Source organism: Andrena cerasifolii, chromosome 1, assembly GCF_050908995.1.
Source record: "Andrena cerasifolii isolate SP2316 chromosome 1, iyAndCera1_principal, whole genome shotgun sequence".
Classification (NCBI taxonomy): Eukaryota; Metazoa; Arthropoda; class Insecta; order Hymenoptera; family Andrenidae; genus Andrena; species Andrena cerasifolii.
In genome coordinates, this window is record NC_135118.1 from 4,170,620 (window position 1) to 4,196,812 (window position 26,193).

Genomic DNA, 26,193 nt, shown 5'->3' on the forward strand with positions numbered 1-26,193 from the left:
TTCAGAAGCTAGCGGAATTAGTTTTCTAGGTCGCGTGTTTCGTCATTTTTAAAAAAAAATGCAACTGGTTGGAATAGCGATGAAAATACATGCTGAAAATTTCATCTAAATCAGTTAACGTTGCTCTGAGCTATAAACGCTTAAAGATCGCAGAATGAGGGCGAAAATCGTTGATTTCGGGAATTTCGCCCTTATTTTGCGATCTTTAAACGTGTGTAGCTCAGAGCAACGTTAACCGATTTAGATGAAAATTTCAGCATGTATACAACTTACTTCAATCCACAAAGGGTTTTTTTGAATTTTCATTACAGGCTCAGAAAAAATTTGAAAAAAACACGACCATCACTATTTTCATCGCTATTCCGACCAGTTGCCATTTTTTTCAAAACGACTAAACACGTCACCTAGAAAACTAATTCCGCTAGCTTCTAAAAAGAAACTCAAGTCGTTTGGACCAATTTTGAAAAAGTTATGCGATTTTAAATAGTGTCAACTTTCCGATGCGACTGCACATGCAAAACCTAATTGTTTAATTATTTACCTGGAACATTGCATATAATCTTTAGCGCGTGTAAAATGCAATAACTGTAATTATATTAAGTATTGAATCTCGTCGAAGTTTACTTGCCTGGTTTGTTATGTCATATACAACAATGGCTGCCTGCGCACCCCGGTAATACATCGGTGCAAGACTGTGATAACGCTCCTGTCCTGCTGTATCCCAAATCTCAAATTTTACAGTTGTGTCATCCAGGCATACAGTTTGTGTTAGAAATGCAGCTAAAAATGAGTAGTACGATAATGCAACAGTTGCGAATATAGAACGTAAATACTATTTATATGCAAACGAACACTGTTAATATTTATTTTCTTTTACACAGTGCCGTAATTAGCGTTCACGATAATATTACAGTAGGAGCTCTTACCTCCGATTGTACTTTCTTGGTATTCATGGAACTGTCCTTTAACAAACCTTAAAACGAGACTCGATTTCCCAACCGCAGACTCTCCAAGCAGCACCAGTTTAAACTGACAAATCTTTCCTTGTGTCGAACCATTTGGCCTCTGGGCTGTACCCCGATTAGCCATGATCACCTAGACATAAAAAGGACCAGTTAGTTTCAGCTAGAATGCAAAACTACATCGTTGAACACGGACTTGTATTATTTTGTTACCATTAATTCATTTCATTCTCTATATCAAAGGACTTGGAAACTAAATTATACAGGGTGTTCCTCTACCTATGGTCAATACTCTAAGGCAGGCCTGCCCTTTACGGTGCAAATACCTCCTGCAGTTCTGGGACCCGGGAAACAGCCAAGCGCAGGACTGTTACGTTGCTAACCACAGCATGGGCTGCGGGAAAAGTGCATGAGTGCGTGGCCGTTCATGCAGGCTCGTACATGGACGCACACACATGTAGTTCTCTCATGGGTAGCATTGGAACAGTTACGCGTCCGGCTGTTGCCCAGGTCCCAGAACTTCAGGAGGTACTTGCACCGTAAAGGGCAGGCCTGCTCTAGGGGGTGGTTATACGGGCAAAAATAAGATGAAAACCAAAAGTAACGAATTTGCGGTAAAGGCTTCGTTTTCGAGAAAATTCCCTTTCAGCCTCACCTAAATACGTGTGCATCGAGGGCACTTGAAGGGCACGCGGAGGTGAGTGGAACGTCCTACGGGCAGCTGACGCGTTCTACTCACCTCCGCGTGCCCCTCAAGCGCCCTTGATGCACACGTATTTAGGTGAGGCTGAAAGTGAATTTTCTCGAAAACAAAGCCTTTACCGCAATTTCGTTACTCTTGATTTTCGTCTTATTTTTGCCTGTATAACCACCAATGAGTATTGACCACAGGTAGAGGACCACCCTGTATATTAGAAAAATGTTGTCTTTCTATTTACACAACCAGGATACTGATTTAAATGATTACTAATAATAGTTCTAAGAATAAGTGTTTTCTGTACATAAAGTGGTGGAATCTATATCGAAACAACACTATTGGTGGAATCTATATCGAAATAACCATTAAAGCTACACCCAAACTAAATACGTGGGCGTTACATTTTATCTATGAAAAAGAATATTAGAGATTTATGCAAACGATAATTGGTTTTCAATTTTCATTCTGTCTGAAACTCTAAATGGGCAGATAAGTGTCTATTTATATTAAAACTCCATGCGTAATAGATAAGGTTCTCAACTTACGTATGTATAGAGCAATGCACAGTTAACTAAATGCTTTAACTTAAAGATAACTTCATACTTATGAGCAAGCAATCCGCGAATCCTTCTCGCAAACTTCAAGATATTTCAATTTACGAAACGAAAGAGCTACAAAAATAAGACAGGTTTCCTCAAGTATCAAGCAAAGATAACGACTCATGCAAAAAAAAAGTTCACACTTGTTATTCGTTTGAAATTGTATTTTCTTAATTCTTATAATCCGTGCGCTTTCTATCTTTATGTTCCCTGGCATTCCGGGCAAAGTAACAGAGAGTGATTTGATGGAAATACTTTGCATCGAACCAATACATATTCGAATCATAGAATGGTTTATGTCCTACTGAGTCTACGATAGAATCTGTATAATAGAATAAATTGCAAGACGTGACATTCAGCTTGACTTAGCCGAACCGTAGAAAGTTTGCATTCCGGTGAAATGCATTGTACGTGCTTGGTTCGTTAAAACAGAAGTTAGAAGAGGAGAATAACGTAATTGAAAGTTAACAGCAAGGTGTGCATCGCCAGTACACGAGAGACGCAAATAGTCGGCGAATCTCCGAGCAACAGAAGCAGATATCAACTGTCCATGAATGCGTATGCGAAATCTCGTTATCCGCCCTGTCGCGATTAGTCTCTGTAAGTCACTTACGAGGGGAAACAAGCCACGGCAGGTAAGAACCAATGGAAAAAATAATAGCGTATGCTGTTTAACCCATTAAACCGGGCCTCCTGTTAATTACATTATCCAATTAGTTCGCGTAGCGAGTCTCGGGTGAATCGAGCAGTCCGGCGTTCGGCTCTGCGATAATGTTACGGCTGATAAAACTCGGCCCTCTCTCAATGATAGTGTGCGGCCCAATTTAACTAGGAACGAACGAACGAACGAGCGAGCGAGAAAATCGGCTGAAACGCAGCGGCGGCTTCGACGGGGATAGGTATCGAGGGACTCGCGTTAACGGACGAATCACGGGCAGGCCAAGAAGATAGAAAGAAACACAAGTCCGTATCGCGCGAGCCCGTCCCGGGTAGGGGCTGACAGGAAAAAAGAAAAAACGTCCGTGAAGAGTGAGAACGAACCGAACGAGGGAGAAAAAAAAAGAAAAGAAACACGTATACGTGCATAAATGCGTGTACGCTCTCTGTAATCTCACGCGCACGTAGCTCTTGCGGCAAAGCGAAGTTGCATCCAATTTCACGCCCGCGAGAGAAACACTGAGAAACACTCACCCGAAAAGTTACCTACGTACGTAGCAAATATCTCATAACCTTCGGTGACATGTCATTATCGAAAAATCACGAGAAACCGTTAAAGCGATGCATAGGGACTGCGAGAGAAAGATACCGATAAGGATTGCTAGAGTTCTGTGTACGCGAATCTGTCTCTCTCTTCCCCACCCTCCCCCTACCTGTAAAAGTAGCGCTATCTCTCTTCCTCCCACTTGCCACTCTCCGATTTAGTTACTCATTCGCAGTGCCTTTCTTTCTATTCACTGGCTTGCCTCTCGTTCGGTCTTTCTCTCTTTCACGCCCGCTCGTTCGCGTTCCCCTCCCACTCCCACCCGAACGGAGGGGAGAGGGAGACGAGGACAGGCGAATAAAGGGAGTAAACGATGCGCCACGACAGTTACAGGCCCGAGTGCTGGTCACCGCCCGTGAAAAGTCAGCAAGATCTGAAACGACAAGTCCTCCCCGTGTACCCAGAAAGGTTTTGCATCGACCCGAAAGGAAGCCGCGGCTATCCTGCAAAAAAATGTCGCGTGCCGTTAGGGCAGACGGTGACCCTCCTTCTATCGACTCGCTCGTACGGGTACGTGGTACGCGTGGAAGAAAAAAAAGCGAACAATGCAGTCACACAACATACGAGAACATTCTTGCCGTCTCCTCTATCGCGAGGCGACCCCACTGTTTCGTAAACATAAGAACTATCGCACACGACAGGGCCGTGATAAGTAACGAGACATTTAAGAATGCGTTCTCGGTGGCCAGTAAGAGTTAAGGGCCGGGGGGGGGGGGGAAGGGGGCCACCTGGCAAGGACGGGAAACACGAATTTAGCGGTGCTTAACCTGCTGCGTGAGGAAGCTCGCCGTCGGATAGAAATGCGGCACTAGCTGTTTAGACGGTCGATGGGCGCCCAACACCGCGCGACGATGATTAATGTCAATTCACTGCCGCGCGTCAGACACGATCACTTGTCTCCAGTAAATCGGCCCACTAACCGAGCATAGATCGTGCAATCTATATAGAATGTGTACATTTATGACAGCTCCGGTTGGTACACACTCGCAGGCACACGACTCCGCGAAGCTCCCTGGACTTCTCGCATTCCCCTTTTTTTTTTTTCTCCCGTTCGAGGAATAACGTTATCGCCGCTTCTCCGCGAAAGAACAGCTGCTCTGAAACGGCACCCCGTCGGCGGTTCGTACGATATCGGCGGTTCTATAACTTAACGCGGCCGATGCCACGGGGCCGATGAATTTGATCGCACTAAATCGAGCCGAGACACTGAGGTCCGTATCACGCACACGGTAGGCACGGTCAGGCACGGTGCCGCGCGACAGACACTTTCTTCCCGTCTACAGCATCGGTTGCCGAGGTTCACGCGCACGCAAACATTTGTCGCTGATCAACGGATCAGTGAATTACCAGCTATCGTTCGTGAAACCGTGAAGAAACGACGAAGCGACTTCAATCTCGGAAGATCCTTCGAGAGTACCTTTCTTCAATGTCGTTTTCTTTTTCCTTCACTCGGAAATGATGGCGTGTTTCGATGAGCACGACCGGAGAACGGCGCCACTGCCGACCAATAACGTTATCCGCTCCGCGTACACCTTTCTCCCTAACGGAGTTTCAAACGATACTGTATAATAACTCCAAGTACGTACCATTAGGGTGATGAATTTTCAGGGAAGGCAAATCACATTTACGAGGTATCATTTTGTAGTATACCTACCGTAATGTTCCTCTTTCGAAAGTAATGTGTGTCGCAGAAACTTTACAGGTTAATCTAGTGACTTTTTAATATCTATGTAGTGTATGTACATATATATTTTATATTCCGTATGATCAATCATTTTTAAACACGATCTATCGAATTTAGTCTGCAATAACTTAAATACTTGATTTACACCGATCATTCATACTTACTCTAAAGGCTGGTTCAGACACGTCCAATAATTTAGTCGAGTAGCGAGTAATTCAGTAATTTACCGTGTGTGGACACTAAAATTTAGTCGAGTATAGTGATCCTCTAGGCAGTGATCGGAACAACGTGTATCGTCGCTGATTGGTTGCCGCGATTTCGAGCAAAAGCGGAAGTAGACAGAGAAAGAAACTGTAAAAAAGAGAGAGAGAGAGAAATACTGATAGAAAGAAACAGAAATACTGACAGAAAGAAACAGAAATACTGACAGAAAGAAAGAGAGAGAGAGAAAGATAGAAATACTGATAGAGATAGATAAACGTTTAGGTTATGTTATTTCCGGTTTTGCTCCAAAATGGCTGCGGTTATACGTATCATTCCCTAGAGGATCACTAGTCGAGTAGTTTAGTAAAACAATGGTAAATTACTAAATTACTCGCCACTCGACTAAATTACTGGACGTGTCTGAACCAGTCTTAAGAGAATAGGTAATACAACGTAATATGCATTTTGATTTTCGTCCAATGAAGGAAATAATTGGTTTTCTAATAGTGGCGATAGTTATGAATGATTATCGAATGTATAAAACTTTTATTTCTCATATATTTAATCTCAATATTTGTTAATTGAATTTCATTAGGGTAGGTTTCCTTATACGCGACTGGACGCATCGTCAAGAATTTCAAAGTCGATTTTCTCGAAAATGAAGCGCAATATGAAAAAATTTGATTTCTTTTTCTCGACTTATTTACTCGTTATAAGTCGAAAAGAAAGAGTAACTTTTTTTCATATCGCGCTTCATTTTCGAAAAAGTCGACTTTGAAATTCTTCACGATGCGTCCAGTCGCGTACAGGAAAACCTAGCTTAACGAAAATCACGAGCGATTTGGACGTAAGTAGGAATTCGGCCTATATAGTTCCCAGAATGTAAAAGTTTTACGTGCGATTGTTAGCCACACTGGCCATCGCTTCTTCGATTGGCCGATTTTGAAAGTAGGCTGTAGGATTTAGAAATGGTCGGCAAATACCGGTTTTCCGCGAAATAACATTTGTAATTATCGGTTTCGGGAATGTATTTATACGCGTCGGAAGAACGTACGAGAACAATAAACGGAATGCACTGACGAGAATAATTTATATCATTATATGTATATATTTTTATGTTTTTTGGGCATTTTAATTGGAAAGTAACGTTTCAATCGTCAACAATCGTAGTTCGCTAAAACGAAATTTAAGTGCATCAGTTTTAATTTCATACCCCCCTTGTCGAAGATAAAAATTTCGAAACTATTCATGAGATGTCAACTAAATAGATACAATGGAGAAATATCTGCACATGAGAACATTTATATCTGCGGTTTTAGAATACACTAAACATTCGAGCGAAACGACAGCGTCGGTTTTACAACGAAATCTTGGTGTAAGTTTTGGTCGGTTTATATGTTACTAGCTTTACTACTCGGCTTCGCCCGAAATTTAGATATTGATTTTATAAGAGAAAACAAATTTTTTTAGGTTTTTTATTTGTGAAAATAGTCACATTTATCTGGATTAGCCAGGCATAATTAGCTGAAGTACATTTCGTGATCCCAGAGTTTACCGTTCGAAAGTTTTTAGGCGACAGACAAACACACAAACATACGATACACTTTCTGGTTTATAGTATAAGATTCTCGATCTATATTATACTTTATCAATTAACTAATAGATGTAGGTAAACTACTGAACAAATACTTTGTCTAGTATTGTTTAAAACGTTTATAATAAATATTAATTGGCCATACTGTTTAGAAGATGAGAACAGAAAGAATGGGGAGCGTGTTTTTACAATAAAAGCTTATGTTTATTAAAAGGTAATAAGCGTATCATTGGACTTGAGCATATTTGACCCTGGGACCAGTATAGCAGCAGAATTTTACGTCAGCCTACATGAACTTATGAATACCCTGGCATCTAGGACCACCTTGATTTGGAGCGCCGTCGACGTTTTACAAAATGCTTGCCGTAATGCCGCCGCTAGACAAGCCTTAATTCATACCTACAAATTTGCTCCCATATTAGCAAGGTTGTTGGAGGTATACATTCCCATTTGTCCGTTTGATAAAATTAATCTAATAATGAGATTTATAAAGGATAAAAAGCTATTTCAACCTACTTATTCGCTTTAGCATGGAATATTAAGATTTTGTTTTTGAAATTGTGAATTAGATTTGGTACATTTCATAGGCTAATTTAACAAGCGAGAAGAGAATAAGGGTACTGAAATTGCTTCAAGAATTAACGTACGGCATTAAAGTATCTTGGCAAGAAGCTCATTTGCCGTACTTAATATCGATATTAACGCAATGGGTAACACAGTCCAAAGAGGAAGACATCATTGCGCTTTCGCTAGGCGTACTAGTAAATCTCTGTTACAAAAACCTTCCGGCAGTGTATACTTTAATGAGAACCATCGACACAAAGGCGTTCGTGCGCACGTTGCTAAAGCTGCAACACTGCAGTGTTAATACGAGTGTACAGTGTTCTAAACTTTTAATCATATTAGAACACACAAACCCAAATATCTCAGAAAAGTACATCTTGGACTTTGCTACTCTCACGTTTAGCAGTCTCATTACCGCGATGAGGCAAAAGGATGTTTTGTTATTAAGACACATTATAGACTTCTTCGACGATGTGGAACAAAGTGAACATTCCCATTCTGTATTACTCACATATCCAAAGTGAGTAAACGAATGATGTATGCTTTCGTTTTATCTTACTTTCTATCAAATGTTATTTAATTCCTTCGTTTCCTTTGCTTTTTGTTAAGCAGTTATGGTAGAGATGTTGAAAATGTACTAGCTACATTAGAAGATAACGCCGATCCAGAATGTGTGGCTCTCATGATGGAATTTTTATCGTCACTAGTAAAATTAAAGTTATCCACTTTGATACACTTATACCCTGTCTGTGTAAAAGCAGCTATGTCATGGGTCCCAGTGGAACAGGTGTGTGTCTTCGTTTTATCAAGTTGTGCACAGACAGATGATATTCTACGATCAGTTGAAATGCTAATTTTCCAAACTAGGTGTGCTCCAAAGCATTGGCTTTGATAAGGGTCACAGTGATCGACGCACGACGTACTAAAACATCCTCCGAGGTACTAGCAGAATTGGACGCGTCTGTTTTGATGCTGATTATTAATTCAGAACACAACGAAATTCAAAGGAAGCACGACCTCAGTTCGGAAACGGAAATGAGATTAGCTGAATTAATGCAGCTGTTCCAGGAAATGGTTAAGACACCTGCGCTCAGAGCAAAAGTTATGCAGTCCTTAAATGAGCAAACAATACGTGTACTACTGAATCCTACGCTGGACTCTGAAACATGTAGAGCTGACGATTGGCCAGGAAATTTTATCCAAGTACATTTTGTTCTTAACGCACAATGAGCGTAACTTTCTCAATGATTGTCATTTCACTCTGGAACTTTTCAGAATCCTAACACAAATTTGTGTATTCATGCATTAGCTTTGACGGCTGACTTGGCAGCACATAATTCGCAGTGGTTAACTTTATATTCTGAGCTGCTTCGAAAGAAGCAAATACAAATGACAATGGCGCATGCATTGTTCACTGGTGACGGAGATGTTAAACAGAAAGTGTTGCAGCTGACTTCAACTGTAGGATTTCCTCAGGAATGGTAAGTTCCATGGTAGTACATCGTAAGTATTTCTCACACTACGAAAGAGCATGATACAAACTGCTAAACTACACGTGGGTCATTCGACGCCAACTCCATCACTTTCTTTCCCCTCGATGTCGAGGATTTTTTTTTAAACTTGCATATGTTGTAGTCCTCGTGGAATTAGGGGGGGGTTTAAGTCATCATTTTGTCGATTTCGAGTTTGTTTAAATAATACAGGGCCTTGAATTTTGCGATTTTTGCCTATTTTCGTGAAAATGGGTTGTACTTATGAATTTTTGTCTCGGAAACTATTTGTCGGATCTAGTTGATTCTTACGGCATTTGAATGTAGAAGGATTGGCCTTCTCGAATAATTTTTTTTTCCACATCGAAAAATTAATTCTGCAACATTGAAAATTATAAACAAAATTTTATTTTGCAAATTCGAACTCGAGGTCGCGATTTTAAAAATCCGAAAAAAATACTACCATATTGCGTGAAGTTTTTTCTACAAACTAAGCCTATCCCCAGGGTGGTGCGGCGAATCAGGTAAGCGGACCGGGCGTCGCGCGGACGCTCCACTATTACGGTCGACTGACCGTACCGCTACCATGCCATATTAGTTCAATGAGGTCTAAAAACAATATCGATGGATCCCGTACTCGTCAGAATGATGCCATTTATGCCTGCGGAACAGTTTTTTGGACCCCCTCCGTATAAATTCAAAGGTTTCACCCAAAAATTCCTATAGGTACCATATCCTGTTGTACTTGAACACGAATATATTTTACGACCATTTTACTGCTTTTAATTACTTAGTGTCGTCGAAAACAGAGCAATAAGCTATGGGTTTACTACGGTTTATCACGTTTTGCAGGCATTTTTGGCTCACGATGTTACTCCAAGGTAGCAATAAAGTTGTAGGCCGCTACATATTTATGTAGGAAAGTCGGGGTTTCACAAATTAAACAATCAAACACACCAGTGAAATAAGAATAAGCAATATAATGATGAAAGATTCATATAAAATAATAAAGGAGTACAGTATATAACATCAACGTGACTGTGCTCTTAGCATGCTTTTCAATGACTGTCGATCGGCACGACCGTCGAGGACCGCCTCGATTCGGCCGTCTTCGCCGAAGTTCGTCCTCCGCCGAAATTTGATTATTATAAAAAAAGTCACTGGCCAAGAGTGGGTTAGTAAAGTTCTTTTCTGCAGGCATAAATGACACCATTCAGACAAGTATGGGATCCATCGATATTGTTTTTACACCCCATTGAAGTAACATGGCATGGTAGCGGTACGGTCGGTCGACCGTAATAGAGGAGCGTCCGCGCGACGCCCGGTCCGCTTACCTGATTCGGCGCGAATCGCCGTATTTACCATCCCACTGCGACGTTAATAGGAGCCGCACCACCCTGAGGCTAGACTTATTTTATAGAAAAATCTTCAAGGAATATGGTAGTATTTTTTCGGATTTTTAAAATCGCGACCTCGAGCCCGAATTTGCAAAATAAAAATTTGTCTATAATTTTCTATGTTGCAAAATTAATTTTTCGATCTGGAAAAAAATTATACAGAAAGGCCGATCCTTCCACATTCAAATGCCGTCAGAATCAACTAAATCCGGCAAATAGTTTCCGAAATAAAAATTCATAAGTACAACCCATTTTCACGAAAATAGGCAAAAATTGCAAAATTCAAGGTCTTGTAGTTTTTAAACAAACTCGAAATCAACAAAATGATGACTTAAACCCCCCCTAATTCCACGAGGACTACAACATATTCAATATTACACATATCATCGTTATTAATAAGGAGAGATCACAGTGGAGTCTTCTTCTGATCTCTCCTTGTAAGGTCGAATGTTCTAGGCAACGAATTGTTTTAATGTTTATCGATGATAACTCCGGATAAATTCACTGTCATCGCACGTAAATTGTATCCCATGTTTTTGTCTGACAAGTGTTTCCGCGTTGGCGTTCTGTATGAAGCAATTGGAACCTCTGATATTGGTACAGAGTACCCCTGGAACGGTAGCGAGCATTGGAAGTAAAGTGGCCACAAATTCAAATAACGAAATGGTTCCACTTTTTTCATTCGCGCAAGAAGAACGGCTTGACACTTTCTTAGCGAAATTGCAAAGAGCTTACGAGTTAAATCAAATTGGTGATATCACCACTTCGGCAGTAATGGAGTTGTACGAGTACAAGGTATGTTGTTCCTTGCACTATACGCCGTACTTTAAATGTAATATTTATTCCATGCTTATTGTTTGCAATATGAAAGTTAGCGGCGATGAGGCATGCAGAACGGGCTATGCAATCCAGTTTAGAGGCAGCGAGTAACCATGGGACCAGTTTGCAACACCGGCTGGCGCAGGTGGTAGCTGAATCGAGTCGTTTACATCAAATGTTATTTGACACGCAGCAATGTTTGGAAGGAGTGAAGTCTACGTTAACAGTAAAGCTTGCTGAAGCAGAAGAACAGTGCAAAAAAGCAGTTACTAGTAAAAAACAGGTCAGTGCTTTTTAGTAGACTGAATAGTTGAGAATAGTGAATCTATAAAGGTGCGATTTCATGCTGGCGCTCGACGCTCGTTTGGAGCATCAAAACCAGTCACGTGATCGGTTCACGTGACTTTCAGCATCAAGCGGAAAAGCTAAACTCGGATTAGCTTTTCCGCTTGATTGCTCGTTCATTGGTTGAGCGTCGGTCACGTGATTGGTTTTGACGCTCAAAACGAGCGTCGACGCTGAAACTTCCGTGAACAGTAGTGGTTTCGTTGGAAATTTAAACAATTGCATTTGTAGGAAATCGAAGGACTGAAGAAAGTAGTAACAGAAAGATCTGCTACCATTGATCATTTAAATGTATTGGTTGCGCAATACAAGCATGAGTTGGAAAGCAGTATCAATCGAACCGACGTGTTAACTAAGAAGATAAAAGAATTGGAAACTGAATGCACAAGCGCAGATGCGAAAACTGCGGAGATGGTCACCAAAAATCACGAATTGAGCAAGCTGCTACACAAAATGCAAGACCAACTCAATAAAAAAGATCAGGTACGTTTCTATTAGAAAGTTATTGTGAAATATGTTAATGAGTTCTTGGTACTTGGACAGGTAATAGAATTCAAAGATTCAGAAATTCAGTCGAACCAGAAAGATATATCTGCGCTTCAACAAGAAACACAACAGTTATCACAATTGGTGCATACGTACGAACAAAACATTTCGGAAAAAGAGGAGAGTCTGACGAAGCTCAGATCAGAATTGGTTGAGCTAAGCCGTATGCGAGATATGATCTTTGAACTTACTGCCAAGAAAAAAGAAGATTTAAACACGAGCTAACATTGCAGTTCTCACTGTGTTATGTTTTGTAATAATATTAATTACTTTATTTTTACGAGATTAACAAGTTTATTTAATACAGATAGATATAATACGCTCAAACGTGTCTTTTGTATTAGACGCCATACTTGCTGTACCGTTGCGCGATCTGGTGGAGCCTTTTTGCCCTAGGGGCAGGTTCGCGTCCGCGGAGTGCTGAAGAAGCGCTTTGCTTGCGAGGATGCGCGGCAAATACTAAAGGATTCAAAGCAATGAAACTGGATTGACTGAGATTTACTTAAAGATTTTAATATAATATGATGCTGACTGGTTTGTTAACAAGTTCGCTCCCAAAATTGATCTTAATGCGCTCTTTACACCGATGATAGACTTTCCTCGCAGTGTCTCGATCGACTCCCTGCGGATCGCCACGCGTGTGCCCCTCTTGTACCCCTTGCTTTTTGCACACGCACTACTCCCTATTCCTTGCACGCGCGCCTTGGTTGCCCCAAAGGGGTCATTTGGGTCGTAAAACACTGGAGTCCTTATCTCGTAGCTGCCCCAGATCCTCTAATCAAAATAGAGATGTTCGTCAGGTTTTATGGGTGGGTCGTCCTTCAGCCATCTCTCCTAGTGATCCTCTAGGGAGTGATGGGAACAACGTGTATCGTCGATGATTGGTTGCCACGATTTTGGAGCAAAAGCGGAAGTAGACGGATAAAGAAACTGTAAAAAAAAGAAAGAGATAGAAATACTGATAGAAAGAGACAGAAATACTGACAGAAAGAAAGAGATAGACATGTTTATTTCCGGTTTTGCTCCAAGATGGCTGCGGTTATACCGATCACTCCCTAGAGGATCACTAATCTCTCCGTTCTTTGGGCTGCCCGTTGGCCATCTCGCCTCCACTTTTGGACGGTGGTTTTGCAGGTGGTCGAAGAGCGCTTCTACGAACTAATTTTATCGTAGACCTCGCTAATATAAACACGGTCAGTGCTACTGGAAGTAATTTACCGGGGAGATAACAGTTGGGTGGTTCTGAGAGAGGCCGCCAATATAAACAAAATCCTGTTCCTGTTTTCGAATTTCACCCAAGATCTCTCCCGCACGTGTCACCCGAGTCACTTGCCCTTGACAATCCTATATACAGTAAATCCCCGTTATGAGCCCGTTTGTTACCTCCAGTTGACAGCCCGGCGACTATCCCCACCATTTCTTGAAAGCCTGCGGACGAGAGTGAGAGGACCCGACAACGAGCGAGAGGAGACGGAAGAGTCGAAATACCCACTGGCCACGCGGAATCATGTTCGCAACCCACTATGAGCCAGCGCCAGCCCCGTTCGTCGGGCTCATAACTGGAATTTACTGTACTTTGAAAAATTAGCCAACTGCCTAGGGCGTAAGGTTGACAAGGGGCGCAAAATGGTATTTTCATTGTTGGGATTCTTGAAAGTAAACTTCTAAATGAAATACTACAAATTGTACCGCAACTGTTTTAAATTACGATTAAAAATTCGGAGTAAGGTCATCAATAATCTCAAATAAATGTATTATAATAGAAAAGGGTATGATGTAAGGATATAAGGTGTGCTCGCTGAGCGGCTCATTTTCGTATTTTACTGCGCATTCCCAATTTCCGCCATATTAAAATATGTATGTGTATGAATGCATATGAAAGTGGTACGGACGCATATCGAAATGTTGACAAATTCATTCTATCCTATTGGTTGACAATCCAATGTGAAGGATCTTGGGAAGAGCATGTTATTGGCTAATTTGAAAAGGGTGCGCAAGATCACACCTTATATCCTTACATCATGATAAAGGGCGCAATTGGAGAAGTTCGCCTAGGGCGCAAAAAAGGTTCGTGCCGTGCCTGGCTAAGTGACCGTGGCGCGCATGCGTCGAGCAGTCACGATCGCGCACGCTCGCCGCGCACACAGTGTTCCATCTCGCTCCCCCCTTCGGTCAGAAAGAAGCGAGAAACGATCGCTCGGAATTAGAGTTCTGTTCACGATACGGGCTCATCGCCGGTCCTGACCAGCGAGCCCTCAACAAGGAAATACTGTAATATCACCAAAAAAGACATTCGGTGCCATAGACCTAAGAATTAAATAGACGGAGCACGAAGCTGCGGGGTCCAAGCTCGTGTCAGTAAGGGGGGTGCATGACACTGCGCATGTGGTGGCGGACGATCGGTGATTGGTTAATGAAAGTGACATATCATCGATAAGAGGCATTGTCTCTTTTATATTTTTTTATGGTTAAGTTTGTCGTTGAGTTTGAAACGTTAATACGTAACTGCAACATTATATTTTGGTCTCTTAAGACTTGGTAAAACTTATACCACACGTCAATTGAGGGGCTCATATGTAAGTACATATATATAAGTAATATATAAGTATAGTTTTATACATATAAACATATTTTAATACACCCTATATAAGCATTCCGTTTCAAATAAAGTGCGACGCATGCGTACTACTCCGCCAATCACAAGCCGTCCACTACGACTTCTCACCACCCGATCGACTGGCTCGATCCCCTCGTCAATGTTGAGACTTTGTGCTCCGTCCATTTAATCACATTTAATTCTTAGGTCCATGAGTCGCACGATGTTTTTCTTATATTTTTAATAGAGCTCATTTAAAAATAAATTCCGTTTAATGTACTTGCATGTACATTGAGACGCCAGTAAGATTGATTGTATGTTTTATTTTGTAAATATAACTTTTTGTCGTTTATACATTTTTTACATTTCTACGAATAACCCACAAAGTGTACCTATGTACATATATAATACTTTTAGTACGAGTTAAACAATTTTATCTTAAGTTATTTTCATGTGTATCTCACGTTATTGTATTCTGTTTTGGAGAAATGGATAAGGAACTAAAAAATAATAGACACTGGCATTTACGTAAACAATTACAGTTATTGCTGCTTCTCTTTTTCTTTATACATAAAATACATATATACTGATCACTTTTCTCATTGAATCAATTACTTTTTGTACTATCACCTATAAGGATTAAACCGTTTTCATAATTAATTCACAATTCAGACGGTGTTCTTTGGATTATAATAGTAACAAGGACTTGCTTAATTTACAATATACATGCACAAGTTACATGCACATTATCCTTATTAAACCGATTTTGCTAAGAGAGATTTTACAGACAATCAAATATTATTTTCAAAAGTAAAGAGAGAAAAGTACGACTTCTTTAAAATTGAAGCCTTTGCATCTTACATAACAAAACCAATAACAATCGATAATAAATTTTGTTTAAATTCTGGTTTATAACGCAAATTATACGCAACAATGAGTTTTTTTATTTCCAAATGCATAAAAATGAAATGTTAAGTTATATTTCATATTTATTAACGATATTTCGTTTCTCTCTTTAAACAGATCAATCATTATCCTACGTGAAGAGCAAACGACTTTAATGAAATCTAAGCATTGCTTTTATAAAAATGTACTGTATTAACATAGTAATATCTTAGGGAAGATACATTGTACGTAATTTTCTTACTATATTTTCATATTTTCTATAAAGAAATTTGAATTGCTATTTCTTTTATTATAAATTTATGTACCATATTACATCTTTGTTTCGTATAACTATAACGCTTAGGGGACAAACCGTACCTTTAACGAAACGGTATGCAATTCGGATCACCTTTCGTTCTTTGCCGTGACGAGTGCGAAAGACTGAGAATTAGCGAGAGTTCTCGCACTCGCCGCGGCGACTACAAGACAAGTAGTGGGGATAGAAGTGTACCCTTAAGCCTTAAGGGGTTAGACTACTGTAAAACGGTCGAAAAATCGTATTTTTTCGCTCAAATATTAGTTTAAAAGCTTTAGAATGAAATGCAAAAGGTTTGAAATATAAATGTAGCTTAGTTTTGGAGATACAGAGCCGAAAACACACTGGAATGTCTGCGCGCCGAACGATACTTTTCAAAACGGTGTAGATGATTTCTCAATCTGTATTGATGCAATTGTGACCAAATTTTGCAGACATCTTTCTTGCTACATTCTCTAAGCATTAACGGACCATTTTTTGAAAATTCCTTTTTTTACGGAAGTTACTGACGAATCGTCGCGAAAATCGACATCCATTTCTTCAACACGCTGTTATTCAGCGAATTTTCAAAATATTAAAAAACCGGTTAGTTAATGCTTAGGAATAACATTATACTTAATAGACAATTTTGTGTTTTTGTTTTAGACAATCCAAATTTGAGTTAGGAGCTACACCGTTTTAGAATATTTTCTTAATTTTTATAATGGTTTTTAATGCTTTACAATATGCATCAGAAGATTACCTACTTTTCGGGCCGTCACAGTAATCTACCCCCTTAAGGAATTACTCGCAGTCACGAGGTAGAAGAACGATTCTTTGGGAATTTATTTCAGAAAATGTACATGCATATATTTGTGCAAAGGTTTTTTTATTCAGATGAGGGAGACTTTAACAGGTTATTACATTATGTTTTGGTATAAAAGCATTTATTTATTGCAAAATTACAACTGATTTCCCGGAATGAATTTTTCGATTATGATGACCACTATTTCTCAAAAACCACTTCACCATCTTTCTGAAACTTTATAGGCTTCCTCTAGACATTCAAATGCATAGTTTTCTTCATTTTATGGATGAAAAATGAGTTGTTTTTTTTAATATGAAAAATCGATCATTTCACTTCAACATCCGCCATTTTGTACCAGATTAATGTTTTATAAAACGGAACGATTAAAGACTATATAAACTATTGTATTACTTAAATCTTCTTCGTCTTTTTATTTCAGACAACGCAGTTCCGAAGAATGTTGGTCACCGCGAAACGTATTTCTAAAAACAGTTTCCGGAAAATCAGTTGTAATTTTGCAATAACTAACTTTTATACCAAAATGTAATATAATAACCTGTTACAGTGTCCCCCATCTGAATACAAAAACCTTTGCATGTACTTTCTGAAATAAATTCCCAAAGAATCGTTCGTTCTTTTTCTACCTGCTGACTGCGAGAAACCCCGTAATGAAACAGGGGACCCATTTGTATAACGGGCCAACACTGTATTATTGGCTGTCGTCACAGCAAACGGAAATAAAATACATATCCTGCATAAAAAGTATTTAGATCGTAAAGAGATATCTTGATCATCCTTCAGAACCACGAAATAAAAATATAACCATTCATTTAGAAATGGCATATCCTTGTGCCAATCACATTTTACAAGACTGCTTTTATATACATGTACAACTTCCATATAAACAAGAATAGATATATACGTGTGTATATGTATATATATCGTCGATGATAGTGCAAAACCGCGTATGAGCAGTTTGTAAATACCGCGGTTCTGCATTTTACCGATTTTACAGGAGGAAGAAAAAACTTAATATTTCAGCCATTTTAAGGGGGTTTTCTTTGACTGAACTTTTTTGGGACAGTTTTAGCACTCCTTGTAATAAATACTAACATCAATTCATCATAGAAATGCTTAATTTCTGTGTAAAGTCACTTTCACGCACCAAACGTGCCGTCAATTTACCTGATTTCTCTGTAAATGCGCGGTTTTGTCGCCAACTTGCTAAGAGAGACAGATTCACGGTATCCTTGAACCTGCTGGTTCCGTTGGTAAAAAGGGGGATTCCTACTGGCTATTTCAGATGGCGTGATTTTTAAAAAAAGCGAAACAGCGCTTGGCAACCGTGGACACGAAATCTCAATTTTGCTACTTTTGCAGATACGCGGTATTTACAAACTGCTCATGCGCGATTTTGCACTATCATCGACGATATATATACATATACATATATATCTATTCTTGCGCGCGCGTATATATCTATTCTTGTTTTATATGTACATATAAAACAAATATAGATATTTATATATATATATATTCTTCAGTATCTATTTCACATAAATATAAAAAATACTTGCAATAATTTGCACTTCATTGTAGTGAGATTAAGGTAAATTATATTCCGTCTAAGCTCGAGGTGATATTAATTTTGCTTCAATCTAGTCATTAAAAACAATTTTTTTTTGATAAAGTATAAAAAAAATCAAACATTCTCAACAGTTGTATTGTCACGTGAATAGTTTCATTGGAATGTCATTGATCAAGAGTTCAATACTTGAACCCTTCACTAGCATCTTAATGAATACTGATACATAAAAGTTGCGTACCTATAATCAATTTTACTAGACCGAGTCATCTTAATTAGTGACGATTTATCATTGTATTAGACGTTTAAAATTATCAGTACCATAAATAATAAACTAAAGTGAACTGAGCGCAACACGGTTCGATGGTACATTATTCTCCATATTAAATACTTCGCGTCGAACACAGCTCTGTCATCAACTGCCACCTTTACTCCACGGTTGCTCCTTGGCAGATGCAAAGATCAGGTAAAAGCAATTAGTTGCCATATTTATCCCCGCTGCCAACCAAAACACCATGTGCCAACGAGCCAGCGTTTCCTATAACCATTCACTTACGGTAAGTTTACGGCGACGCTGACACAGCGATGGTAACAAAAAGTATAAATTTCATTGTACTAACATGCCCTTGAACTAATCTCCCAATAATGTATGGTGCCAGAAATCCGCAAACATTTGCCGCAGCATTTGTAAGTCCATAAAGGGTTCCTGCATATCGTGGTGCTAAAGCGATATGATTCATTTGGTTTCCAGCATAAACTGCACCTTGTAGGGATCCTAAGCCAGCGAGCATCATCATCACAGTCATACGATCGCATTCAGCCCAGATAGCACCAATAAAACTGAGGCTGGGTCCTAACGAACCCACTGTGTTCCACAACTTGAATGATGCTAAAGGAGATAAAATCTGACGGGCAAGGAGGGCATCTGCAAAGCTTGAAATACCGAGTCCGACTAACCAAGAGCTTAAATAAGGTAGCGCTGAAAGAAATGCATCCTGTTGCACATCGAAATGCAAGATTTTGTCCATATACGTTGGTAATTCTGTTAGAAGGGTATAAAATGCCCATGACTGTCCGCATTGTGTTATCGTTATAGCCCACATAGGCAACGATGTAAAAACTGATAGCCAAGGAACTCCTGGATCGATATCCTGCGTTTGACAAAAATTCAATTAGACTTTAATCGGCAGAAAAGGCTATGTACGATTAGTTTTATGAAACTACATATGAACCTCGTCTTTCTTTTCCACCGTAGCTTCGATATATGTCCTTTCACGGGGATCGATTTTTGTATGTTGCGCAGGTGTATCAAATACAAAAATCAACCAAAATGCATACCAAACAATGCCAAGCCCTCCGAACAAATAAAATGCAAGAGGCCATCCGCCCCAGAGTTCCAGCGAACATAACCATCCACTCACTGGTAAGGATATAACGGTCCCAAAATTTGCACCTACATGGAAGTAAATTAGAGACCCATGGTATAGTACGTGTAGTAAAAAAGACAAGTGTACACGTGTATTACATATATCCGTACCTCAATCCGTACCTCAAAAGATACACGGATTGAGGTACGGATACGTTTAGTACACGTGTAGTATTTAAATACATGTAAAATAGGGATCTCTAAAGTAAATACGATGAATCAAATTCATTGTGTATCGAGAAGAAAATAATTACCTGCATATACTACAGCAGCGAATTTACTTCTCTCCAAAGGCGGCACCCAGTGTGCTAGCATACTATGCATCGCAGGGAACGTGACGCCCTATTTTTAAGATAATGGGAAGTCGATGAATGAATGTTAATGTTATATGTCTATTTCTGTTTTTAAGCAACAGGATTTACCTCTGTGAATCCTTCGGCTATTCGTACGGCTAAAAATGGTATCAGTCCCGCGTATGCTGCGAAAGGGCTAATTACGGTCAATACAGCAGTCAGTAATACGCCTAATCCATATATTAGTTTTCCGCCAAATTTCTCTGCCATTCTACCACCAGGTACGTTTGTAGTCACATAGCCGACGAAAAAAGCACCCAATATAACACCTTGGGTCTTTTCATCCCAATTAAACTCTCCTGCGCTCTTTAAAATTTTAAGTTTACTTTTAAATAGATCGTGAAAGAGGCAATCGTTAAATGGTTTGTTTGTTTCATTAGCAGCGGACCTATGGTGTTAGGTGGAATGTTAACTAATCCGTCAACAGCGCACAAGAGTTTCTAGATCAGCGAAGGCCAGTTCTAGCCATTTGGGAGCCGGGGCTCCATGACGTTTACCAACGAAATCTAATGATAATGTGGGCGTGCCACGCATAGGGAAAAAGTAGTAGTGTGTGGTGCAACCTCATGCCCGTACGATAGGTTTGAATGACTGGGATTCTCGGGGGCCCCCAGTGATCGCTGCCACTGGGGCTCCTAAGAGGGCCAGTTATTTCAGCCTAGGGGTACGAGCCTGCGCCGCACGCTACTACTTACACTCTTACAGTTTTCCATATCCATGGCGCGCCCCGTTATCATTGGCTTTCGAGCTCCCCTTCCGCGTGGCTATGATAAACATAATGGAGCCCGGGCTCCCAAATGGCTAGAACTGGCCTTCGCTGTTCTAGGTGGTCGGACCATCTACACAGTGACCATGCTCAGCGCAGCTTAATTTTACTCCTTTAAAAGAGAATCGCTGCTTTTCGTATGGCACGACCATTGACGAATTACGTGGTGGTTTTACATGATAAAGAAAAGAGATTGCTAATAATTTAGAATAAACTAAACTATTTTAGATATAAAGGAATGATAATTTCTTCCCGTGGAGGTTCAAGGGATGCAAGAATGTATCGAGATAAAGGCAAAGGATGTAGGCGTATGATGCATATTACATACGCGTGCTTACGCATGATAAATGAGTTCGCATGAGTAATACGTGATAACAAAGACACAACTAATGCTGACATTTGATCTGTATCGATGTTACATATGTACTACGTGTTATATCATAAATACAAATTGTTCAAGAATATTCGTTTAAAGATACTTTGCAAGGAGCATATTAACATTAATGTAAACGAGGCATATTAATTATGATATGCTATTATAAAACTTTTAATGGATGCGTGTGGTTCTGGAAACAAGCAGAAGAAAAGAAGAACAAAATGAAGGAAGATATCAAAACGAAAAGCACAATCTTCAGTTAACAGTCCCAGAAACACTTACATACATAACACATTTTGAGGCCGAAAGGCAAGAAATAAACCTATTCACTACTATAAAACTTTTAAACAACTCACAGGTATAAATGTCCCATTAATAGGTTTGTCGTTGGAACAAACATCATTGGTATCATTATCATTGGTATGCGGCACTGCCGTTTGATTGACCATTGAAACAATAGCCACAGATAAATTTACTCTCATCGCATATACAAGAGCAAAGCCTAGGAATCCTAAAAAACCTAATGTATGCCTGGCTTTTACGCATGATTTTGTATCAGATAGTACATCCGGCAAGGTAACTGAAAAGAAAATTATACCTGTATAATTAATGCAGCGATCTAAAAAAAATGTATGCGTTTCCACATGCAGCTCTCATTACTTTACAATCTCAATCGTTAGTACGTCCTATTTAAACTTGTTTCCTAGCTACTGAGTCTTGTGTTATAACAATTCTTTTGACGAACAAAGTTAATGCTACTATTTCTGTTCAACTGTTTACAAATAATGCTTGATATCTTATAGATGACGTTGTCGAAATTCTGTAAACACGACCATAATGCTCTGAGTTACTGCAGCTTATTCTGCCGATAAGAGTACCTATAGGTTCTATTATGTGGGCTGCTTGCTCCTTAGAGTTAAACCCATTGGATTTTTACTCGTTACAAGATTTAAAATTCTTTGTTTACGCGAGGCCTATTGAAAGTATTGCGATACTTTGGTAGAGAAATGGAGAAGCTTTCCAGCAAATGCTAACGCCCAGAAGTATTGGAAGAATAATAATATCAACGACAAGATGTTTACGGGCACGCGTTCGGACGCAAAGTAATCGGTTTGCGCATCTCCTGGGAATGTAATGAAATACCTGTTGATAACAGAAAAGTCACTGTTTCATATGTACAAGATCAAATAGGATACAGGGTAAACCAACCAGTGAACGACCGAATTGTTGAATCTATGGACCTTTGAGATTAATACTCGAATACATTTATGTCCAACAAAACAACTGTTGAAACTGCATTTAAATTTATGTTTCTTGAAATCTCTATAAAAATAATTACTTATTCTTATCGCAATTTAAAAAGAAAACAATTATAAAATGCAAAACATGTAGAAGCCCAGTAAACGACCGCATACTTTTAATAAGAATTGTACTTATTAATGTTTGCTTAATACGCGTGACTAAAAATGTAGGATATTAAAAGTGCAGCTGCACTCCATTTATAAACATATAATAAATGTTTAAATTTACAACTGATATTTCTTTGCCTAATGGTCATTCACTGGTATGCGGTCAATTACTGGTTGGTTTACCCTATATGTTTGTATGAACTTCTCTGATTATTCTCAAGTGTTAAATCCACGCCTAAAGTGGACCCGGGTCCCGCATATTATGCGACACCTTATATTATACATAATGATGTTAGAGCTCAGGAGTTCAATTAAGTGAGAAAGGTACCTGCTATGTTAAAATAGAATGAGAAGAATAAAGAATAGAAGAGTCGAATAGAGCCTATACAAGGCTCAAATTCAATTGCCCCCGTGCAGCAAATTCCTAGGTAGCGAACCAACAGATACGACCCCCCCTTTTGCACCGTACAATCAGTCCATTGATCTCTACTAACAAAACGGAAAGTCCGCACTTGTAGATTTCCTAGTGCGTTACGTGTGAACATTAATTGCATCCCGTTTCGCCTGGCTACAAACGCAGGAACGCTAACTCCCGAGCTGCTAACATTGAGTAAAGTTATGTTGCAGTAACCTGGTGCATCCTCCGACAAAATATTATACAGTCTCTGGTTCTTTTTCATTTTCTAGATCTACCATTATAATTCGACTATATTCATTTTTCAACCGTGTGTGGTCTCCTACTACAACAGAAAAGCAGCTCTGCGAATCGCAGATATAATCATAACGCGAGTTCTTAAAAGCAATAAAAAAAGTCGAGGGCTTCGAAGGATTTCGTATGAACGAAAGCGACGCATCTGGAGACTAACAGGTGACAGTGCCGCGAGCAACTCACGCGGCCGCTCTGTCGATCTTTTGTTTCCAAACAGTGGCTTCCTACGTTCACTCAATACGCAGTGGTAAACCGGATTGAAGAAGGAAGGGAGATTATTGGGGATGAAAATATGGAAGATCAAGTCTTGATACGGTCAATGGACCAAAGAACGAGAACAGACCTCTATCCAGGGAATCGTTGATGCACAAAGGCTGGTCGTCCCTCGAGACACTTGGATCCAGTACTTCCATGTTGCTTGTGCGCTGTTTTACGGGAGCTTGAGACTTTCACGGTGATTCCTTCGCCATCCCAAGCATCGGAGTTACATTCTCGTTTCGCGCGCGCAACAAGCCGAGGGCGCCGAGGAATCGGGGCAACTTGAATTTTCCCAACACACTGTATGATGCTTACGGGAGGGTAAACCGTCGTCTGCTGTCATCACCGCTGGCGCGAATTCTTACGCGCTCACGTCACATGAACTCATGCGAGTTAGGCGCTTTATTGTATGAGATTGTATGATTGCATGGACGCATGGACGCATGGGCGCACGGTGTGTGCGCCGCACGCGAGATTGCTCGCGCAGGCGCATTTTGCTTTTCTCATAATTTTTACACAATTAAATACTGGGGGCTACGAATTGAAAATTGTGCACACTCGGGTCTGTTCCTGGGTTGTTGTCCGCTCAGGTGCAAAAATAATATTGCCGCTCTTATTTATTTAATTATGCTGCAGTGCTCGTGAAATTATAAGAGTAGGGGGGTTAAGTCATCATTTTGCCGATTTCGATTTTGTTTAAATAATATAGGGCCTTGAATTTTTCGATTTCTGCCTATTTTCGTGAAAATTGGTTGTACTTACGAATTTTTATCTCGTAAACCAGCGTTGGATAATTTAAAAGAAATTTAAACGAGAGAAGAAATGATATAATTAAAAATCATTATAAGTTTTGATTATTATTCTTATTAATCAAAATTTTAGATATAATAATGGCCTGCGGTCGCTCAAACCTAACGGCACCTTCTCTGCACCCCCGCCAGGAACGGCCATGTGCGCACTGCATTTCTGCAGGAATGATTCCTTCTGGCCGAACACATACTTACCAATACTTACACTGCCGTTCATAAGTATTAGGACACCTGCTGCGTTTGCACAAAATGTGATATTTGGTACAGATTCAATACTTTTTGCTGCTTTCATTTTTTGGTTTTAATCGAAAATACCAAATACAAAATACAATTTGTCAGAGCCCTTCAGTAAATTTGCAAGGTTTTTCATTTTCACAATTTTTCCACACAGAACCGGTGGTCTAATAATAATTATGAACGGTACTATGTTAGATGAATCATCCAACGTTGATTCGATAAAACCTTGCAATATATATAGGTACCTACCTATTTACACTGCCGCTTAAAAAGGCGCGTGTTATGATTTCAAAACAAACAAAGCTTTCGTAAGTAAAGAAATGTTTTATTGAAAATATTATTCTGCTTTATTATTATTATTAAACGTCTTTATTGCACAACACAAGCAGAAAACAACGAAAAGAAAGTAAACAAAGACATAAGCAAAGGCGAAGTTCAGTCAGAGACTGTTTTTCAACTTAACCTAAACCCTGAGTAACGAAACCGGTATACAGACGTTTTAAAGTCGTTCATTACAAACTCTGAAGACGCTTAAAGTCATTTAGTAAAGTCCTAAAGACGTTGTTACGTGTAAAACAAACACACGTGTTTTCCAAGTATGTAACGTAATTTATTGTGTCGAATAGGTTTTATACAATCCAGGAGTAACTTATGTATACGTAGAGCGTACATAAAATAATAATTAATAGATTCTCTCTCGAATTAAAAGAGATCATTAAAATCGGTCCATATGCTGAGGAGTTACGCGGGGACAAACACAAAAAAAAAGAAAATAAAAAAATACATACGGGTCGAATCTATAACCTCCTCCTTTTTGAAGTCGCTTAAAAAATAATGTAAATATATTAACAATTGAATGACGTGAACAATAAATTGAAAGGGCTTACAAATACAGTTTTTGTGCAAAAGCGCCTAGGGCCTACGACGATGCTAACACGGCCCTGCTCATACGCCGAGGTAGGGGAAATAGTCATCGCCTACTAATAAATTCGTCCTTATCAGATCTACAGTCGAACCCTCTACGCCCCTCTTCTTCTTACCACTGGCACGCCGGAACGGTACTAACACGGAACTGATATGTGTGTTTAGACCTTTAAGGTGAAATCCCACGGCGTGCTAGCTCGGTCTGTGATGCCAGATCGGGGACGGGTTCCCTCGAGAATTTCCCCCACCTCGCGAATACTACGCCGGAGCAGCGTGTCCGTGAGCTCGGCGCTTCGGAGTCCAACTCACGGATACGCAGTTCCGGCGTAGTGTGCGCGAGGTGGGGGAAATTCTCGAGGGAACCCGTCCCCGATCTGGCATCACAGAGCTCGGTGAGCCCGAGTCGGCGAATCGACAATGAATGGGAAGGACAGGGAAGGTTAAGCTGAGTCACGCGAGCCCGAGCTGATCAATTGAGCCCCGCGCCGTGGGATTTCACCTTAAGCCCTGTGTGCTTTTTGAATCACCCATTGAATATTAAAATTTTCATATTTTATATCTTGTGGGAGTGTTACCGGTGAAAATGAATCCAAAT

General features: G+C 39.9%; 3 protein-coding genes and 1 long non-coding RNA gene across 13 annotated transcripts in view; 2 read left to right on the forward strand and 2 right to left on the reverse strand.

Moving 5' to 3' along the window:
- Rab5 (RAS oncogene family member Rab5) overlaps window positions 1-5,058 on the reverse strand; it is a 9,570-nt gene extending 4,512 nt beyond the window's left edge. The window contains exons 1-3 of one of the 8 annotated variants that reach the window (XM_076818344.1): window positions 3,333-3,359; window positions 927-1,095; window positions 629-780 (exon numbers count right to left, since the gene is read on the reverse strand). In XM_076818344.1, coding sequence (XP_076674459.1) covers window positions 629-780; window positions 927-1,095; window positions 3,333-3,344 — 333 coding nt within the window. In that variant the 5' untranslated portion in view covers window positions 3,345-3,359. Of the gene's footprint in view, window positions 1-628; window positions 781-926; window positions 1,096-2,200; window positions 2,223-3,332; window positions 3,360-3,449; window positions 3,600-4,286 lie in introns of those variants that run through there. The other 7 variants (XM_076818400.1, XM_076818370.1, XM_076818379.1 and 4 more) reach the window with 7 other exon arrangements.
- A 1,283-nt stretch (window positions 5,059-6,341) lies between these two features.
- On the forward strand, window positions 6,342-12,737 carry LOC143372270 (uncharacterized). 2 transcript variants are annotated; one of them, XM_076818328.1, is made up of 11 exons: window positions 6,342-6,782; window positions 7,216-7,437; window positions 7,589-8,085; window positions 8,178-8,352; window positions 8,433-8,768; window positions 8,841-9,046; window positions 11,001-11,247; window positions 11,324-11,554; window positions 11,848-12,099; window positions 12,160-12,415; window positions 12,507-12,737. In XM_076818328.1, exons 1-10 carry the CDS (start codon window positions 6,681-6,683, stop codon window positions 12,385-12,387), a joined length of 2,496 nt encoding a protein of 831 aa, XP_076674443.1. In that variant the 5' UTR covers window positions 6,342-6,680; the 3' UTR covers window positions 12,388-12,415; window positions 12,507-12,737. The 2 variants fall into 2 exon arrangements, with proteins under 2 accessions (XP_076674443.1, XP_076674442.1); XM_076818327.1 differs by lacking the exon at window positions 12,507-12,737 and having other exon boundaries at window positions 12,160-12,489.
- A 4,709-nt stretch (window positions 12,738-17,446) lies between these two features.
- Window positions 17,447-18,421, forward strand: LOC143366729 (uncharacterized). Its single transcript, XR_013084805.1, has 2 exons — window positions 17,447-17,670; window positions 18,264-18,421. It is a non-coding gene; the product is annotated as an uncharacterized LOC143366729 (long non-coding RNA).
- Mfs10 (major facilitator superfamily transporter 10) lies at window positions 18,265-24,039 on the reverse strand. 2 transcript variants are annotated; one of them, XM_076807876.1, is made up of 7 exons: window positions 23,714-24,039; window positions 21,609-21,832; window positions 20,180-20,416; window positions 20,012-20,099; window positions 19,564-19,784; window positions 18,952-19,482; window positions 18,265-18,869 (listed from the first exon to the last, which is right to left on the reverse strand). In XM_076807876.1, exons 1-7 carry the CDS (start codon window positions 23,781-23,783, stop codon window positions 18,747-18,749), a joined length of 1,494 nt encoding a protein of 497 aa, XP_076663991.1. In that variant the 5' UTR covers window positions 23,784-24,039; the 3' UTR covers window positions 18,265-18,746. The 2 variants fall into 2 exon arrangements, with proteins under 2 accessions (XP_076663991.1, XP_076664075.1); XM_076807960.1 differs by lacking the exon at window positions 23,714-24,039 and adding an exon at window positions 23,293-23,600.
- Window positions 24,040-26,193: the final 2,154 nt, after the last annotated feature.